Source organism: Equus asinus, chromosome 1, assembly GCF_041296235.1.
Source record: "Equus asinus isolate D_3611 breed Donkey chromosome 1, EquAss-T2T_v2, whole genome shotgun sequence".
NCBI lineage: Eukaryota > Metazoa > Chordata > Mammalia > Perissodactyla > Equidae > Equus > Equus asinus.
Window position 1 is genome coordinate 37,731,106 of NC_091790.1, and position 20,996 is coordinate 37,752,101.

A 20,996-nucleotide genomic window follows, 5' to 3' on the forward strand; every position below is an offset into this window, starting at 1 on the left:
CTTTGAAAATCCAGGGGAGGTGGGCATGCTGCAGACGAAGCCAGCAGGTATTTTTGGGTACCCTGTTCAAGTTGTGTTGTGGAAGAAAGACGTCACTGCTCTGCCAGGGCAGAGGTCTGTTCTCTGAGGCAGGAGGATGGAGGGGGTCAGGAGATTGAATAAACGTGAGTCTCAAAGACAAACAAGGATGCTTGTAGATAGAAGACTTTGTGACATGATAGCCCACAAAAATCCACAAAGTCGAATTCAGGGACGACAGGTGCAGTTTTCCCAGGCCACGTTCATTTGAGAGAAATTCATCATGTTCCAATGTGAGAACAATCTTTTGAGTATTAACTTACCTATTAAAGTGGTAGATATCCTGTATGTTTCCAAAAAGGGCTGATCTTTCTTCTGTCCCCAGAGGAAGTTTCGTTTGGTCCCTGATGCAGTCAAGGTAATCCTGGGAAATCAACGAGAAGGATGTCTTAAACGCTCCTGTCCTGTTCCAAGTCATCTTTAGTTATGCAAGACGAGTCTTTCATATCAGTTTCAAGTAATTATTATACTAATGTGCTCATTAGCTCTGCTATGAGAATTCAGAGTCTTTTATTAATGATGATAACACTTATCTAGTTATATAATGGGGATTTTGAACAAGGAGACTGTAGTATATTAACGTATCTACCCTCAAAATGTACTAGAGCTTCCCTAGATGGATAATATAATGACCATATTTACCGAGAATGTCAGAATTTTGGCATAACAACATCACCTACTGTTTCCTGACTGATTTATATGCTAAAAAGATACTCCAAAATTCTCATAGCGGGAAACCAAAAATAAAAATTCCAAAATGTGACAGATGTTTTAAACATGACCTTTAAGTCGGAAAGCTATCAGCTGTTAAAGTATAGAACTAAATTCATCCTCAAATACCAATTTATTTTTAAAAACCACTTTTTAAAATAAAAGAAGCACATAAACTCACTTATGCTATCTAACAGGCTATGTTAATGAGCCATGGAAAACTCTGAAATGATTTTATATATTTTAACATAGAAACGATTCCCCAACAGAGCTAATGTGGGCCCAGACCCACAGTGGGTCACACGTACGTGGCTTAGAAGGTATTTGAACTGCTGAGAGAGGGTGTGATCAAGAGTTCATAACAGAGTGTTCCCCCTTTCCCCAGCAACGCTCGAAAAAAGAACTCTGTAGGAGGCAAGAAAACAGTAAAGAAAAAAGTGAAAACAGCTGAAATAACGTAAAATAAAAAATAAATACAATCCGCTGCCCTGGAATGAACAATGTAGCATGGCTCTCTACCAAACGTCACAGGGCGTTCTGTAGCGTGCAGAGGAAGCAACCCAGGGAAAAGTCAGCCAGACCGTGAAAATCAAGCATTGTGACCACATTCCAATGTTCAATGGCGAACACAGTAGTATTTAGGTGCAACTGGCGAAAGGAGAAACTGAAATTTCAGAACCATCAGATAATGCTTTCTTTTATCTTTTAATAAGCCAAATTCATTCTCTCGTGCTTTTAATGCTACTCAAATAAAAAACAGGCTGGGCTTCATCATAAATTTTCTCAGCAAATTTCACAGATTGCATCAAATAACTTTCCATTCTAGCTCTTTCCTGCTAAAATCATTGTCATGCATGAACCATTTGTTCCTAAGCCCTTTTTTCGTTTAATAAGTTTTGTCGTAATATTCTTTTCTCCTTAAGAATGTGGTCATCTCCATAAGAAATTAGATTCACAGGGTTTAAGTGTAATTGGCACAACAACCTATAAAAAGCAAGACCTAGCCTCCTTAACTTTTATGAATGGAACAATTATAAGGAGCTTAAGTACCTGCAGAGGGTAAAGAGTTAATGCCCAAATAAGAAATACTAAAGAAGACTAGAATTGCAATAAGAGGACATTTTGAACAACAAGGAAACCTAACCTACACTTCCTCAGAAAACTAAATGGATTCATTGATATTTTCATAAAATTACAGATGGTACCAAAAAATAGGCTAATATTTAACTTGCATTGAATGCTTATCTTTGATAGTTGTTTACTATTTTGACATTTTAAAAGGACACGTCATGTGCAAAATTAAGAAAGTCAGAAGGCTATACATGGGTATGAAATGAAAAGGTCAAACAGAAGGATATGGATGGGCATGATTCACACCCTATGGAAGGATGAAGGGTGGGGCAGAGATGACCCACATGTACCGACTTCACCTGGCTGGCTGCAACAGATGATGTAATTAGAAAATGAGTTCAAAGCTTGCTCATTTCTAACTTAGAGTTCGAAGCTTGCTCATTTTTAGAAACCTGATACTAAATTCTTCATGTGAGGGGAAGATTGAGTTAAGGGGCTTGAAGAATTTCATCTGGGGTTAGAGACAGAGACATGGCCCACTTCTAACAAATGATGGCCCATCTCCAAAGGAAAGAGTTTCAAAACCCCAGAGTCCATGGTAGAGAAACTAGATTTTAAAAGCTGTTTCTTTTCTGAAATTGCTGAGAAAATAGATTGTTAGGAGTCCACATTTTTGTAGGCCACTCTAGAAAACAGATCAAAGTCTTATGGCCACAAATTGTTCCCTCTACTGATCATAATTAAGTCTTTTAAATGCGATACTTTAACCCTAACCCAGTTACTGAAAACGACTGTAGCATGCCCTGCATTAACAGCTGTCATCATCTGAAACCAAAATGAGAGGTTGGCAGCTCAGTGATAATAACAGTTCATTCTGTGCGCAAATGACAGAGTAAAGGCACCAGAGAAATTTATTAGAGCCTGTCACGCTGCTTATTAGTTTTATTGGCTTGATGTCAGCACCTGTGGCTACCCCACAGTTCACAATGAAGGACCAATTTAAAACTTTTGCACTGAAAACAACTGTTCTCCAAGACGATCTAAGAATTCACTGTATTTTGGGGAGGGTTGGGGAAGGAAGAGAGAGAAAAGAGCTTTGCACCACGTGAAAAATTTTCTATTATACTATTTGAAATTTCACCTAAAGTATTTTTAATCAGTTTATGTCCTTAAGATCTCCACCACTGTAAGATGTGTACACGAGTATCCTCTTCTCATTAACTTTTTCATTCCTTATAATGGCAGTTATTGACAATATCCAAGTGAAGCCTAACTCGGTGCTATGTGAAGTGTGGTAGAAGGGCAGGAGCCAGTGTGCAAACTGTTCGTTACTGATCGGCTCCAAGATAAGCGCAGAAATCAAGAGCAAGCATGTAGAAACTTTTACAGCACTTGACAGAATGATGTTTGTTGAATCTAATGATAAATTTGTATTTTGCATGTATGATTAATTTGTATTATGCTTGTATTTTGCATGTCTGATTTCTTCTATTTTATGTTTCTAGTAATTCATTTTTTATTATATTTTACATAAGTGTTAGTGTGTGACTGATTGGCACACGTGTGCACACACACACCTTCCCTCACCACAGACTGTTTGAGAAGTCCTGGTCTAGATGACCACTCAGCAGAAACACCAGAGAAAAGATGCTGCCAGAACTGGGACAGAATTCAAATTCAATGTCCTTGGTAGCTTGCCTTATTTCTTTAATTTTTGGGTTTTTTTTTTTTTTTTGCTGAGGAGGATTGGCCCTGAGCTAACATCTGTGCCAGTCTTTCTCTATCTTGTATGTGGGTTGCCACCACAGCACGACTGCTGACGAGTGGTATAGGTCCAGGCTTGGGAACAGAACCTTGGCCGCCAAAGTGGAGTGCTCCAAACTTAACTACTAGGTCATGGGGCTGGCCCCTCACCTTATTTCTTTAAGGTGCCCAGAAAGAATTAAGTTAATGCCCCCCCATCTCCCTTTTTCCTCTAAAATAACATTTAAAACATCTAAAAATTATAACCTGTTTAACAGGATAATGAAGATAAACCATAAGAAGAAAAAAGATATTTATTTAGAATCAGAAAGCCTCAATACTTTATATCACTTCCACTCTTCTTTCTCTTGTAGATAGCCTCATAGAAACAACAAAAAAGGTTCTGTTCCTAACGTCTCTTGCTCACATTTCAAAATTCTACCTAGTGGTTTTATGGTTTACTCTTTTTGGTCTAGTTTCTGTTGTTACCACTTCCAAATTCCAAGCCCTTTGCTATAACTCCTATGTAAGATTTTTGGTCTTTATTTTGGAGAAAGCCTCTTTTTCTGGTTCTCCAATCCCTCCACCTTTTCTAGAAAGTAGTCATCTGTTCATCCCCAAACCTGCCCTCCACATTTCATGGGTTACATGGGGATGCCACTGATACTACGACAACTCACATTTGTTTATCACTTTGCAGTTTAAAAGCACACTCATATTCATTCATACAAACCCTCCTTCCCTCCTCTTTTTGAGACATAAGAAGCGTGCCAAGTTCTCTTTTACAAGCTCGGAATTTAAAAGATGAATAAAACATGACTGCCTCCCCCAAGGAGCTCCCTCTGTAGTTGAAAGACAAGTGTAAACAAGCAAGCACAATGCAGTTTTTAGGCAGCACGAGTGATCAATGCTCAGTACACTAGTCCCCCCGTATCCACGGTTTCTGTTTCCTGCGGTCAACCGAAGTTGGAAATGTTAAATAGAAAATTCTAGAAATAAAGAATCATAAGTTTTAAATCACATGCTGTTCTGAGCAGTGGGACGAAATCTCATATGGTCCCACTCAGTCCCACCTGGGACATGAATCATCCCCTTGTGCAGGGGACCCACTCTACACAGCAGGCACCCATTAGTCACTTGGTAGCCATCTTGGTTACTGGATCCACTGTCGTGGCATGGTGGTGCTTGTGTTCAAGTCACCCTTATTTTACTTAATAATGGCGCCAAAGCCGACTTTATTATTAGTTATTATTGTTAATCTCTTATTGTGCCTAATTTATAAATTAAACTTTATCAGAGGTATGTATATAGGAAAAATCTTGGTATATACAGTTGGGTGCTATCCATGGTTTCAAGCATCCACTGGGGGTCTTGGAATATATCCCCCATGGATAATGGGAGACCACTGTACATAGAGAGAGGAGGCAGAGGAGAAAAAGTCAATTCCAGGATAGGCAGAGGCTTTATAGAGGTGGTGATGATGGCGCTGCATCTTTAAGGATGACTAGGAGTCTGAATGGAGAGAAAGGAGTAAGAAGGAAGAGAGAAAAGAGTAAACAGAGGCCCAGGGTAAGGAAAGGCAGGGCACAGTCAGGACACTGAAAGGAGCTGAGATGGGATAGAGGGAGCAGGGCATGCGCATGCGCACACAGACCCTGGAGGTAGGGCTGCGAGGCGAGGTGAGGCTGGAGCCAGGACAGGACTGTTCATGGAGAATCTCTTCTCTCACTTTCTACTCCGACGAGGAAAGGTACCATTCTTGCTCCCAGCAAGGACATTTCTCATCCACCGTGGCAGTGACTGAATTAAGACACAGCGAGAGCAACCCCTCATCTCCTCATCCTTTTGGCTGCACCATGACACGAGCCGGGTGGCTCCTTCTGGGGAGAAGGATTGATCAGCTTTCATCCTTCCTTCTGATTTTCTTTCCCAGGTGTCTGGGGAAATAAAACTAACCCAGGGCTGCTCCTGCTAGCCAAGCCTGCAGACACCTTGGCAGGGTGGTTCTCGACCTTTCTGGCTCGCTGGAACTCTCTGTACTGGACTTCCTCAAACTCACATAAAATATAGAAAAAGCTACCTCTGGGGATTTGTGGAGGAAAGGAAACAAGGCCTATCTTTGGGCCTAGCTCATGTGCACAGGAGGTCTTCACGTGGTTCCGGCTCACTCATCTTGTTCTTGTTAGAGTCAAAGCACTGATAAGAAATCCGGGTTTTATTTCCCAGCCATGGTCCTCTGCACACGTGGCGCCCTTAGGGAACATCACGAGGGACAGGACTGGTTCAGAATCACAGGCTGCTGCTCACATAGGCACTCATGCCCCTTCTCTTCCCACTCCTGAGGGAACTGAGCAGAAGAGGGTGGCAGTGTGGGTGGGAAGACTGTGTCAGTTTTGGACACGTGAAGACTGGGGTCACTGTAGGACATCCCCCAATGAGGGGTCTGCTGGGCATAGAATCTAGAAAGAAAAATCAGATTGCTCCGACAGCTCTTTGGGGAGCTAGAAATGCCTGACTGTGCAGCTTTGGGCTCCATCTTAGGCAGCACTGACAGAACAGCGGGGCCAAAATGTCCTCTCATGACTCAGGCCCCAGGGCCATGTCAAATGCCTGGCCATGAAGAAGCACTTCAGAGCTGCTAGCTCAGGGCTAGCAAATTGCAACCTTGGTGGGGGTCAGCAGACCATGGCACCGCCAGGGGGTCTCCCACATTGCAGTGAGAACACCAAAAGGCCCTTACAAAAGAAATTAGCAAAGCAAATTCAGAGCTGTAAGGCCTTGGGTGGCAGAGACGCTGATGGGAGATGGCACCCTTAGGTGAGAGCAGTGGGCAGGTCTTCCTACAGTTCCAAGGACCCTGGAGCACAGAGCTAGACATGTGGTTCCCACCTCTTTCAGAGACAGTCTCAGGGAAACTGAGGGACAATGGAGTCCTGAGTCCAGTGACTAGAGAAAGTTACAGACTGCTTTAGAAGTGGGGTAATAGAGGATCATCAATTTTGAGATGTTGGGCTGTAAGGAGAGTGGTGGGGCAGTAACTGGAAGAGATGTAGGACCAGGGAGGATCTATTGATTGATCCATCCATCCATCCACATGTCCACCCATCCATGCATCCATCTATCCATGCATCCACCCACCCATCTGTCCATGCATCCACCCCCGCATCCATCCATCCATCCACTAACCCATCTGTCTATCCATGCATCTATCCATGCATCCATCCACCCACCCATCCATGCATCCATCCATCCACCCATCCATCAACAGACTGGTGGTTGGTACAGGGAACGAGAAGGTGGAGGGAGGAATCCTGGAGTGACAAGAGGGTAAAAACAGACAATGGAGAGCACAGAAGATGACAGGTGACTGTTAGAGCCAAGGTGAAGGGATGAGAAAAGAAGCAGAGGACAGGAAGATAAGCACCTCCCTGGGAAGTCTGGGCAGGGAGCACTGTCTATCCGAGTGGGATGGGGAATGGCCAAGTTGACACTGGTCAGCTTCATTTTATGTTGTAGACAACAAAATTCTCACAAGTCAGAGCATACGAAGTCAAAAGTTCCTCTCTCCTGAAGGACCTCCCTTTCCTCCCCAGATGTCACTCTCCAGAGGCACCTCTGGTTAATGATGTGGTATGCATGCTTCTAGGCTCTCTTCTGGGCCATAATTCTATTTGTCAAAAATGAGATCTTATGTTTGATTCACAGTTTTGTTTTTCCACTCAATGTAGGTAAACCCACATAATTCCTATATGTAAACTTAGTTCTTCCTCATTCTTTACTACGGTTGCACTGTGTCCCATTCGATAGCTTTATTATAATGTACTTAATAAAGGTTTTTGGGGGGCACATCCTATGTGCCAGTTACTGTGTGAAAGGGGGCATTCAGAAACGAGTAAGATATGGCCCCTGTCCGTCTAGGTGCTCAGAGAGTAAGGGAGAAAGACATGGAAAAGAAGTAAGTCAGCGTAACGATTTAAGAGTTGTAAGAATTATTTACAGAGTGCTGTGACGGTATAGAAGAATACATTTTTGAATAAAAGAAACCCTTTATCTTGCTTCCCAATCAGCCACTAAATAGGGTTTATAGTAAAATTTCCTGCTGTAGGCTGCAGATAAAGTGTCAGAAGTCTAATCTTCTAATCTTTAATCTCTTTTCTCTTCTTTCTCTATCTACATCCATGGGGGAGGAAGGCACAGCCACAGAAATGGGAGCTGGGGGTCCCTGGCCATTCCATTAGGCTGGAAACAAAAGCTCTTATTGTGAGAACGACGTTTTCCCTGAGTCTACATAACACAGGCCCCCCCAGCCCCGCAACAGAGCACCATATTGAAAATACAATATATCATCAACTTGACAATCTTTCTGCCAACATTGCTTGGGGGGGGGGGAGTGATGAAGAATGGGGGAGAGGAGGAGACAGGAGGAGGCGGGAGGAGAGAATAGATGGGGGAGGGAAGGGGGAAGAGAAGGGGAAAAAAGAAGGAAGAAAATGAGGGGAATTACAAAAAAAGAGGGGGAAAGAAAAGGGAGGGGGAGAAAGGGAGAAGAAAGAGTGAGAGGGGAGAAAGAAGAGAGAGGAGACAGAGAAGAGAAAGAGGAAAGACCAAGTAAGAGAGAAAGAGAAAGACACACACCTACAAGAGAGAAAGAGAAAGACACACACCTATGCATCTTGAGAGAGGGAGGGAGGGAAGGAGGGAAGGGGGGAGGAGAAGAAGAAGGGGGAGGAGGAAAGAGGGAGGAAGAGAAGAGGGAGGAAAGAGGGGAGGGGAGGAGGAAAGAAGAGGGAGGGGGAAAGAGGAGAGAGGAGGGAGGAGGAGAGGAGGGGAGAAGGGGGAAGGGGAGGGAGCAAGAGAGAAAGAGAGCAAACTCAAAGTTAAAAGCAGCTTCTGTTGTTGCTATGACATCAGTTCTCATTCAGAGTTTTCCTAATCAAAGGCATGGAGGCCGATCTAAAGTGGCGATCTGTACAAATCAGTGTGAATGGCTCTGAGATATCTGAGTAAAAGAATAAAACAAAACTGGGAGGTTTCAGCCTCATTTACCTTCCATAATACTTTCAAGACAGAAGACCTCAGTAAACAATGTCAGGCATGGCCTGCTTGTTAAGCTGTGACAAATGATACATGTGCCTGTTGGGTCCCTCTATTGTTTCACGTCTTCTTGAAAGAAGGAGCTAGCAGGTTCCCCTAGAGAAGGAGCCGGGGTAGCTAGACCTAGAAAGGGGAAGATGGGGTAGTTCTTCCCAAAAAGAGAAACTTGGGGAGGGGTGGGGGAACAGGAATTCTGCTAAAAAACAGCAATTGGGACTATTTGTTTGGTTTTCCCCAAAGACTTTGGAAGAACACACTTATGAACTGCCAATCTACAGTAATCTAATGGAATAAGCAAGATATTAAGAAACCAGATTAGCATTCACATAGTACAGTCCTTAAAGCAACTGGACACCCATCTTCTCCTATACTTCTTGATGTGGATTAAGGCTGCTCCAGCTAGAGAAGCCCAAGGTGACCTGGCCTACAGGCCAAACTATATGACCCGGTGGATTTTTTTTATGGTATGAATTAGGGCTGCCCCAGGGAGAGAAGCCCAGGGCATCCTCACCTACATGCTGATCTATATGGCCAGATTCGTATCTAAAAGTTATATGACCGCACAATAACCAGACCCCATCTGCACTGAAATCACTTAATGACTTTTTACATCATCTTTTCTTTTTCCAGTAAAAATAAGTCACGTACCCATGCCTTATAAAATTAGCCCTAACCCTCAACTCAGGGCAGCAGCAGGAGCTCTGACTGCCCATGGGTCCTGTCCCCACGGCAGCAGCAGGAGCTCTGACTGCCCATGGGTCCTGTCCCCATGCTATTCCACACTATTCTCTAAATAAAAAGAGCACCACTGCCAGATCTTGAGAGTCCAAGAAATCTTTCTTTCGACTCCTTGGCTCACCGACCCCGCATCACTTCTGACAACTGTGATCAAAATCAATTCTTTCTTTACTTCATATTGATATCAGGAGGAAGAATTTGATGTACATAAATGTAAATTACTCTTCAAATGTTATAATTAAAAAGTTTGGCACAAATACAACATAAAATTAATCTCTTATATTACCTTTAGTTATAACAAGTAGAAAAGTTTTTACAAGAGTCCCTTCTGTAATAACACAGCAGAAAAACTTAATTTTCTATTGCTTTGTTAAATATTATAAAAATCGTGCTTAGAGTTTTCAAATTACATTGACAACATTCTCATTGGCAAAAGCTCCTCTTAAAACAGGAGAGGTGGACACGCCCATGAAGAAGTCCTGTTGCATACTGAAATATCTTTCCATACTCATTTGAAACCCATCATTGCTTTTTTTGTGTACTCTGTAATGCTATTATCATTTCTATCGGCCAAAAAAAAAAAAGAAAAGCATTTCTGGGAAAATCTATGTCCTTGGTGAATATGCATAAATGTAAAATGTTTAAAATCTTCAACGTGGGTAACCAGAGAATTTGCCAGAATGGCTGGCCTGGAGTACAACATGGCCCCAGGCTCCCAGTGGGCGCTGGGGAGAGAGGGCAGTGAAGGAAGTTTGCTCTTTTCTCCAGCTCTCTTTTCACGTTTTCCTCCTCACTCAGTTAACTGTATATAGCCTAATTTTTTTACTGCCTTTTTACTCTCCGGGTCCCAAGCTAGGTGAGGAAGCCAACAGATACAATTAGATGTGGCTGTAATCCTTAAAGAGGAAAATGGCTAAGCCTGATGAGGTGGCGGAAGGAGGTGATGTCCTGGCAAAGCTTAAAGTACCTGAAAATAAGAAACTGATTCATCTCAATTATGATCACAGCACTGCGGGTGTAATTTAAGATGTGGTAATTAAGGAAAATTAAATAAAGCCCAGAGGGTTTTGTATATGGGAAAGAAAATAAAAGATCAGTAAAATGATTTTCCATTACTAGATCATCAGAAGTTTAACTCCCCCTCGCTGCTATTCATTATTTATTATTATTATTAATATTACTATCGGGTTTTATTGCTGGGTACCGAGCTCACTGTTTTATATGCATTATCTCAGTTAGTCTTCACACCAACCCTAGGAGATGGGTCCCATTATTCATCCCATTTTACTGGAAGCTTAGAAAGGTTTGGTGGCTCCCTGAGGTCACACAGTGAGTGACTCAGTTGCTTTCAAACCAGGACCAGTTGGCAATAGCCTGGGCATTGAAACCCTGCACTACGGCTTCAAAGGTTTTAGTCCTTAATACAGTATCTTTAAAGAGTAGGAGAGGTTTGCTGCTGACAATCTGGGGGTTAAATCTGGTTTTCTTTAGGTATGAGGTAGGAGCCTACCAAAGATGACAGTTCTCACTGATGAGGCACCTACCACATGCCAGGATTGTCACATACTGTATCTGAATGAGAATTGGTCCATGCACATGCTGAAGCCACTTCCTTCACATGTTATCCACACACATCCCAGGGCATGCTTTTCCATCAGCCAAGCACACCAGCTTTCAGCCATCTGCCATTTTGCTTTCAACGTTGGCTCACGTCTTCACAAGTTCTGCTTCTTCCATCTCAGAGGGCTCTCTTCTCCTTCGAAACATCCCACTTCCCTTGCCAGTCACCCCACAGTTGGTCATTTCATCTTTCTTTATTTGCACGACTCTACACAGCACTCCCCATAGAAACACAGTTCTTTCAAAACCAGTCATGCGGAATCACTGCCACTGAATTCCTCTGGCTCTCCCAGCACCACGCCACTCTTAGGTGGATAAAAAATTTTATATGTGATGGAGAGCTTGCAAAGCTGAGAGTTTAAAAGCTACAGAATTAGGAAATTGCTATAAAATGAAGATCGATGAGAGAGAGAGAGAGAGAGAGAGAGAGAGAGAGAGAGAGAGAGAGAGAGAGGGCGCGAGCCCTAGCAGGAGCAAGCTCATAGGATGAGGTTTCTATAAGCGCTTTTTCAAGAGATTGTGTATGATGAATTTCAACAGCAGCAACTTTAAGGTCTGAACAGAAGCACACTACATGCTTTTTCTTGTAACACATGCAGTTGCTATCAGCTGCAGATCTGCCTTCCCAGCTCAGCAGATTTGTCTGAGGACAGAGCACAGCAGCGGAGAAAGGACAGCAGATTCCTCAGGAGGCCGTAGTTCTGCGGCCCCAGGTGCAGCGTGGTGGAGAATGGCGGGCCGCAGGGGCAGGCAGCCTGGATCTGAGAGCTGGACCTTGGCAGGTTATTGGCCTTGGGGAGACTTGAGCTGTTAAGCATCCCTGCCTCGCCATCATTCTGGAGGTTAAACGACCAGGTCCCTTCAGGGTGCCCTGCACAGCGTGCCCAGCACACGCTGGGTGGTAGCCGGGGCTGCTGCGCATCTTCTGCATCCCAGGTTCCTCCTCAGTAAGCAGAGGAGTCGCCAGATTGGAGCCCCTTTGGTTCAAAGGCAAATTAACTCTCTGTGCACACTGAAAAATTACAATACATTCTCCCACACCTTTCTCTGCCCCCAGTCCTAACAGTGCCACAGGAAGGCTACTGTGCTAGAGCAGCTTGTTATTGACTGTCACTGTTGGAAGAGGGTCTGAAATCGGTCAGCGGAGACGTGAATACAGGTTTCCCAGACGCCGGCCCTCTCACCTGCTGTGTCCACCTGGATGATAAATCTTGTCTCTCCCGCCCATCTCTCTCTTGAAACGGACCCCTCCTCTCTCTCATCACTGCTGTGGTCTTGTTCATCTTCGCTGGGACTGCTGCAAGGACATCCTAGCTCATCCCTCTATTTTGGGTCCTTCCCCCTCCAACTTTTCAGAATGAATCCAGTGTGATCTTTCTAAAACTCAAATTTGATGTTATGTCTCCTGTTAAAATCCTTCAACGACTTCTCTACAGCCCTAGGGGGAGGCCCTTCAAGGCCTGCCTACCTTTCTAGGCTCATCTTGTACCCCTTTCTTGCTCCCTCCCATCTCATTCGCCAGGCACAACACACAGGCACTCACTCCTTGTACTTTCAGAAGGTCCCCTGTCCCCTCCAGCTTCACCAATTTTACACATTCTATTCCCGCCACCAAGAATGTCCCTCCTCCTGTCATAACCTGCTAACTCCTCCTTGGAGATTCTTCCCAGGCATCTTTCTCTGATCCTTCCTGCTCCCTGTCTGGGGCAGGTGCTCCTCTGAGCATTTACATTTATACTTCCACGATAGAGGGGGCCAGAGGAACCAACACACAGGGCTATAAAAATCTCTGTCGTTCCCTCTCTCCCACAATACTGACGTCAACTGTGACCAGGACTAGGCTTTCGCGTTCCCAGCACTGCATGTCTGCAGAGTGAGCAACTGTGGGGTGAATTCCTGTACACTTGATCAGTCTGCAACCTGGGCAGAGTCGAGCCCAGCCCGGGAAGGTGAGGGTTAACTGAGTGCCGGCTGATCTCTCCTGCTCTCTAAGTGGCCCAAGTTGTATTGAATTGCAACCCAACCCAGCATTCCTCTTCTGTTCCCTCCCCTCCCCTTTGTCTCTGAGAAAGCATTCTTACAACACGGCCTCTTAAGATGACAAAGGTTCCTAAACTCTGCATTTCATTTTTAACTCCCTTTCCATCCACCTAAGTCCCGCCTTTGCACAAGAAAGGAATCACTTCCCTAATCAAAAGTAGATTAACTCTCACCCTTTCTCTGCGTGTATTTGCATTTGCATCGCCATTTACGAGGCTATAAACAGACCCCTGGGTTGAGTGATTTATCCACAGCTTTATGGAAACCAAGACAAAAGCAGCCAGTCTTTTCAGCAATTCTGTGTTTATTGTAGGCTGCTGCCAGGGCAGGGGGGGGAGCTGCACCCCTCCCGGCTCATCTCCCACTTTAAGCTTTCCAAAAGGTTAACAGCAGAACTCGAAGCCTCATTATAAAACTGAAGGAACACTTGTAACATTTCTTGTCGCTCCAAAGAGAAAAAAAGGTTTGCTTCAGAAGAAAATATTTTCCAGTGTAGTTTAAAGAAATGGTAACTCTGCCTCCCCCAACACACACACACAGACACACACAGACAACTGAGGAGTAATTTTGCCTCAAAGTGATTTTGCCCTTTGAAACCACAGACAGCCTGCAGTCTCTCTCCATTTTGCACGTGGCCTACTTTGGAGGAGGGTGTCAATTTCAAGCACTCAAAACATTATGGATTTTCTTATATTAGTTTAACAAAACAAAGAATCTTAACATGTAGAATAAGCATTCCATTCTGCTTTGGGTCGGACAGACGCTTGCATCACGCCTTTCTCATCATGCCTTTAACATTTTCAGAATACCTTCCCTTACAGAGTAGGGAGGAGTCTCATTTTTTGTCAAGTGTTATCTCACTTTTGTTCAGGGATCACTTATTGGGCAAGAATTTTCTCCAAGTATTAAAAGTTAATTCTATGAATGAAAGTCTGATACATGCTACAACATGGATGAATCTTGGAAATATTATGCTAAGTGAAATAAGGCAGACACAGAAGGACAAATATTGTTTGATACCAGTAAATTCATAGATAGAAAGTAGACTGGAGGTTGCCAGAGGCTGAACAAAGAGGGAATGGGGAGTTGTTTAATGGTTACAGAATTTCTGTTGGGAATGATAAAAAACTTTCTAGAAATGAATAGTGGCAATGGTTGCACAACTGTGTGAGTGTGCTTAATGCCACTGGGTTGTACACTTAAAATGGTTAAAGTGGCAAATTTTATGATACGTATATTTTATAAAAGTGAAAAACATTTAAGAATTATTAAAATTAAAAAATCACTTTCTTTATGAAGGCCAGGCATCAGACAGTATATTTTAGATACTCTCCTAAAGGTAATGAAAATTTTTCTTGCTACTCACACTCCTCGTTAAGGATTGGTTATGCTCTGAGCCATAATTCACAAGTAAATTCACCAGGGTGACAGAGGCGAGTCTGCACCCATTCTAAATGGCCTTCCCTTAATTAATCTGCTAAGGAGTTCTTTCCTCTGGCTCCACCTCTCCCCACCCCCTCTCTTTGCTGTGGGCTAGGAAACTAAATAATTAAGCTTATTTTCAACATGTAGAGTAAATAGGCTCTTAGAGCTTGGGGCCTCTCCTTGAGTAAAGACACAGCATTTACTGTTTGGTGTTTGAAATATCTATTTTGGCCGCTCAAAGGAGTCGCTGATTTTCTGGTTACATTCTTGAGAGCTGAGGCTGGAGGAGACGCAATCTCCAGTCATCTTTAGATTTTGACTTTTCGAATTAGACTCACTTAAAGGGGATGAAGCTGAGATCAGCCTGGCTGGTTGTTCACAGGCACACAGCTAACCGTTGGCAATGGACCAGAGCCCAGACCAGTGCTCTGTACGTTGAGTCCATCTCAGATTGACTCAGCTCAAATCAAAATTCTGGAAATAATTTCATTCCACCATTGCAGCCCTTGATGATATTGGAAATGAATTCCAACTACATGTAGATATGCCGGGTAAACTAAAAATCGCAACAAGATAGAATATATGCTTTTTAAATTACAAAGTTAGAATAATTTTCTGAAATAATACCTTAACATAGATTAGCAAACACATTATGATACTTTACTACCTACCAGAAATTATTGGCTTTTCCAAATAACACCAATTATATTAATAATCATATAATAATAATCATCTCTCATTTGAGTGCTTACTATATGCCTCGTTCTGTATTAAGCATTTTGCATGGATAGTCATATAATTTTTACAACGCCCTTATAGTCAAGCATCGCTTTATGGCGGATATGTTCTGAGAAAGGCATCATTAGGTGATTTTGTCGCTGTGCGAACATCACAGCGTGCACTTACACAAACCTAGATGGTACAGCCTCCTACACACCCAGGCTATATGGTACTGATCTTTTGGGACCACTGTCGTATACGTGGTCCCTCGTTGACCGAAACGTCTTTATGCGGCACATGGCTGTATCCCCATTTTACAGGTGAGAAAACCAAACCTTAGAGAAGTTTAGTAATTTTTCCAAGATCACACAGGAAACAGCAGAGTCAGGATTTGGATTCAGTTCTTGCAGATGTTTGTTTTCATCATTTTGTTCTATTTCACAGGGGATGGGGGCGTTCGTTTGTGCTGCCTTTAAGTGTCTGCTGTTTGCGTTGTAATGAAAAAAATTCCCTTTAGGACAGTGGACCCCAACGTTGATTGCCTATTGCAATCTGGAGAGCTTTGTGAAAGACCGATGCCACCCGCAGGCCTTCGGAGGATTTCATTAGCTCAGGGTGCAGCTTAAGGAGCAGGAGTTATAAGAGCTCCCCAGGTGAGAAGAGCAGCCGCTGCTTTAGAAAAATCTTTACTTTTAGCTGCCTCTCCTCACCAGATTTCTTAGGTGATAGCTTTTAATTACTCAAATAATAGCCCCTTTGAACCTGTTTACGAGGGCCTATTCTCCTTGGTAAAAGTCCAGCTGATGACCAGTTAATTGCATGTTTCTCATAAGAGATCTTTCTGATGGTTTACTTTTTCCTATTTTTTAAGTAAGGACTTTCTCCTAGTGGATTTTCTTACCATAAGTAGTTTTTGAACATTCTAGATAATTTTGAATATTAAGTAAATTTATGCATTTTATCAGTACTTCTCTTTCCCTTAGTCCTTTTCAAATAGGACCTGGAACTTCAGAGCCAGCTCCTACTTCAGAACAGGATTTGGCAAGATAGGGTCCCAGAGGATCCATTGGCCTGTCAGTGATCACATGGACTAGTGCAGACAGAGTCTCTGGTCTGGCAGGAGACAGTCTCTCATCCTCAAAGGCTGCCTATATCTGCGCTGGAGGAAAAAAGGACAATTTCATGGGTTGCTTTAGGCTTGTCCCAAGAAGTTGCTAGGAAGTGACCCCAACTGTTGCCACTTCCCCTCTGTATCACTGCTCTGGTATTGTCTCAACTATGGGGTAGCTAGACGTAGAAGTGACAAGCTCCTCCCTCACACATGTCCACGTCAATTTTATCCTTGCCAATGGCTGAGATGTAGGTAACCAGGCAATAAAAATATGTTTCCGGAAAATTCCATTAACAAATATGTACAGGAACCCTCCTCAATTGGTATGTAAGGGGCACTCAATCCATGCTTAGTTTTCCAGTTGTTTCTAAATGAAATGGCTGGGAAACAGGACCTGGCTAGTTACACCTGCCAACGCTTAGCTGCAGGGTCTGGTCTTCAATCAGCCGTCGAAGGCCTGTGTTGTGCCAGGCTGTGCTAATCCCTCTACAGACATCACCTTCTTTAATCCTCACAGCCTCATACGAAGTACACGATCTCTCTCTCATTTTAAGATGAAGAAATTGCAGGTTGCAGGAGTTAAGTTCAAGATCAAAGGTAGTAAGTGACAGAGGTAGGATTTGCATCCAGTTGGAGAAATCACTTGGTTCTTTAGCTCTCCATTTTCCTCACCTATAAAAATGACCAGGCAGGACTAGATAATCCATTCAGCAAATAATCACTGATGGCCTAGGAAGCGTTAGATACAGTGCTGATTGCTAGGGATAGAAAACTTACCAACACACCTCACGCTTTCAGAACTTACAGTCAGACCTCATCAAGTTATTTTCCAGTTCTAACATTTGGTGTGACTCTACTTAATCAAAAATTCTGTGCAATCAGAAGCAATCTAAGTGTTCATCAATGGACGAATGGATAAACAAAATGTGGTATATATACACACAATGGAATATTATGCAACCTTAAAAAGGAAGAAAATTCTGACACATGCTACAGCATGGATGAACCTTGAAGACATTGTGCTGAATGAAATAAGCCAGTCACAAAAGGACAAAGACTGTATGATTCCACTTATATGAGGTATCTGAAGTGGTTAAATCCGTAGAAACAGAAAGTAGAATGGTGGTTACCAGGAGCTGAAGGGAGGGGGGAGTGGGCAGTTACTGTTTAATAGGTACAGAGTTACGGTTTTGCAAGATGAAAAGAATTCTGGAGACTGGTTGCACAACATCATGAATGTACTTAACGCTGCTGAACTACACACTTAAAAATGGTTAGGATGGTAAATTTTATGTTACGCGTATTCTACCACCATTTTAAAAAATAAAAAAGAAAGAAGATTGGCTGAGGGAAGAGGAGGGATGAAGAGTTATTGTCGAATGGGCACAGTTTCAGTTCGCAGTGAGAGTAAAGGTCTGGAGATGGATGGTGGTGATGGTTGTGCAACAAGATAAAGGGACTCCATGCCATTGAATCGTACGCTTAAAATGGTTGAAATGATAAATGTCATGTGTATTTCACCACAATGTAAAAAAGAGATTTAAAAAATTCCATGCAAGCTGCTATACTGAACAATGCTATCCCCCTTCAGCAGCAAAGTAGTCCTCGTGGGGAGAGGAGAAATCGAAAACATAAATGATCAGAAAACACTTAAGTACTAAATGATGTAGGCTGACAAGTCGTGCAATGGCCCAAGCTGCCTCTTCCTTTTCTAGGTGTTTCAGAGCAGGGGTGGTTCCCACACACACACTTGTGTTACACTTAGCACATGACCTGGGTAAATTCTTCTCTGTGACTAGTTTCGGAAGGTACAAGCACCATCTTCTCCTTGGAAGAAACTTCTGCCTTGGGAAACGTCTCCCAACTGAAGACTGGTTTGTTTAGAACATAATTTCTTGAATTGTATAATTTTCTACCCACTCAGTATAATTGAATATTCAAGATGGCACACACCCAAAAGCCAGCATGATTTCAACCCAACTGAACAGGACCTGTTTTAGCAAATCTTCAATAGAATTTTGCCCACAGGCAGTCTTTGAAATATATTAGCACTTCCCTAGCAGACCAGTAATAATAGCTACTCAATCCCCGGAGTTAACTGAAGTTTTTGAAATGCCTTTTCATTAAAAATCAAAATGTTGCCTTAAAAGAAAAGCATAATAGAATGAAAGGGACTTGTCACTTGTAGGTATTTTTGCAAGGGCTTGATTGTGCAAAAGAAATGAATGTACTCACTTATGTCTGTGAAAAGTACAGTTTCTGTTTCCTTTTTCCCCCTAATTATGTCGTAAGTCTATCCTTTCCTTTAAAACATTGTCTAACTCTGAATCTCCAAGTGCAGGTGAAAATATTCTAATTTTAACATCAGAAACACACTAATATTTACCCTTTCAATCTCCTTGGTATAATAAGTTTCATAGACAGCAAATGCTATCATTTGTGCAAGAATATTTGACCAAATTGTGCAAATCCTTTCAGTAAAAGAAAAATTTCCAACTATTTGTATGTACAAGTAATCATATTTGTTGATCCCAGGTTAAGGTAAAAACATTTGTTTTCAGAAATATGAAAAACTCTCAAATTGCTAAGAGAGCTTGAAATTCTTTCATACCACTTTTTCCCTTATGAGGTGGAGAGAAAAAAACGCATTAAGGATATTTGTCATAGTCTTTCTTAGTCTTATTTAACGTAAATGGAAGACACCAATGGGTACAATATTCTTCAATCTTCCAGTCTGAGCAAAGGGCAGGGCGGAGTGGTCTCAAGTCATAATACCCCAAAGAATAAGTCAGTCAGTTCTTCAATAACGTCTGCTTTGAAAACATGAATTTGTTCCCATGATTAATATATTAGGGGACAATGTGAACTTAATTCAAATTTCACTTTTGCTTAGGATTGCATCCATCGGAAACACTAGATGAATGCAGAAAACTACACTGAGTTCCAGAGAGCAGACTAGGAATACAAACACACACACACACACACACACACAGCCCTCAAACACCTACCAGCACCTCCGCCCTCCTGCGTGCCTTATGAGCCACACCCATCCACGTCAGGTGTAACAACTCTGCATGGACGTCGGGTAACCCTACTTAGTAACAACTCATGAACTCAACCCTGCACATGGCCCCTCTCTAATTTTTCTCTTTCCTCTCAGCCTATCTTATGTTTTTCCCTCTCTCTCCCCAGTTCTTTTTCCTCTTGTTCTTTTTTCTCCCTCTTTTTCACTCGCTCCCTTTTGTTCTCTCTTCCTCTTACACAGAGGGTGGCAGGTGCAGGAACCAGGTGGCTTCCACAAGCAAGTTCAAGGTTTTCTACGGTGAAGTGTTATACTTACTATAGTAGTTATGCATTTCTTAACCATTTAACATGTATAAAACTGTGTCTCCATTTTTGTTAGAGTCCTGTCTTTTTTGGTGTGTCACTGATAATGTTTTTGAGTGTTGTGGCAGAACCAATTTTTCCTAGCAGCCCTATTTTTCAGTTATTTTGGACTCTGAGTGATTTTTAGGAGCACACATCATGTCGTATTATAGCGGAACCAATTGTAGGCACTTAGAAACACATATGTAGGCACTTAGAAACTATCATCTGTGCTCTCTCTCTCTCTGGTCTCAGACATTTGATAGAGGCATTAAAAACAAACACTACCTATAAACTATTCTCAGATCATGAATTTTTGCAACCCAGTAAGAATGTCCTACAAAGCCTGACTCAGGGCCTCCAATACCCCGGACATCCTTAGATGGACCCCAACTGTTTGTTCCAGCCCCAAGTTTCAAGAAGCGAATCCCAAGTCAGAATTGTCAGGAACTCAGGGTGACCTTCCCATTACGTGAGATTTAGTATTTCTTGGGGAGACACTGAGGAACATCATTGCACCCATAATTATTATACAAATTGATGATCATTATGCTATTGCTGTAACGTTCTTGGTAATTTGAAAACTGGACCCCAGGTGAAGATTTACAATATAAGGAGACTACTATCTATCGATGGCAAATTTACTTTCTACAAGTTCACCTCTGAAAAGATGCAAGTTGACTTCAACTTCTTATAGAAAAGCATCCATAATGACGTCAGTTGATACGGAGAGCGTAAGACTTAAGACTGTATTAAAACAATTTTAACAATTTAGCTTTTCGTTGCTTACTTTTTCATCGTGTCCAAATTCTCATTTTGGCTTCTTAGAATGGCTTCAGAAATGAATTTAAGAGAAAGGCCGACAGTCAAAAGGAGGGTCTTCAATTTTCTTGTAAACTCCATCCATGTGACAGTAAACTTGCAGCTTCCAAGCGCTGTTCTATGAAGTTTGCTGGCTTTAGTCCATTACTCTCAATGGCTCCCTTCTACTCTCAAGGTTTCCAGAACACCAGCAAGATGAGCACCATCTGTGCTTTAGAACTGTGCTAGCCCCAGCAGCACTCTTCTTAAACTGAAATACTACCTGTGGTGTTCCATAATTCCAAAGAGCCCTATTGGGAAGTTCTATGGATGGAATGAGTAGAGAAACAAAAGGGAGAGGTACTTAGCAATGATGGGAGAAAGGGTAGAGGAAAGTGGGAGTGATGGAGACATGTAAGAGAGGAGAGCAGATACATTGGTCTGAATCTGCTCCAAGCCCTAAATGAATAATTCCATC

General features: G+C 42.5%; 1 protein-coding gene across 5 annotated transcripts in view; it reads right to left on the reverse strand.

Annotated features, from left to right (window-relative positions):
• Positions 1–20,996, reverse strand: part of PLEKHG1 (pleckstrin homology and RhoGEF domain containing G1) — a 223,515-nt gene that overhangs the window by 61,019 nt on the left and 141,500 nt on the right. For all 5 annotated transcript variants that reach the window (XM_044760907.2, XM_044760909.2, XM_070490870.1 and 2 more), the window contains one exon: positions 342–442. In XM_044760907.2, the coding sequence (XP_044616842.2) occupies positions 342–442 (101 nt within the window). The remainder of the gene's footprint in view (positions 1–341; positions 443–20,996) is intronic.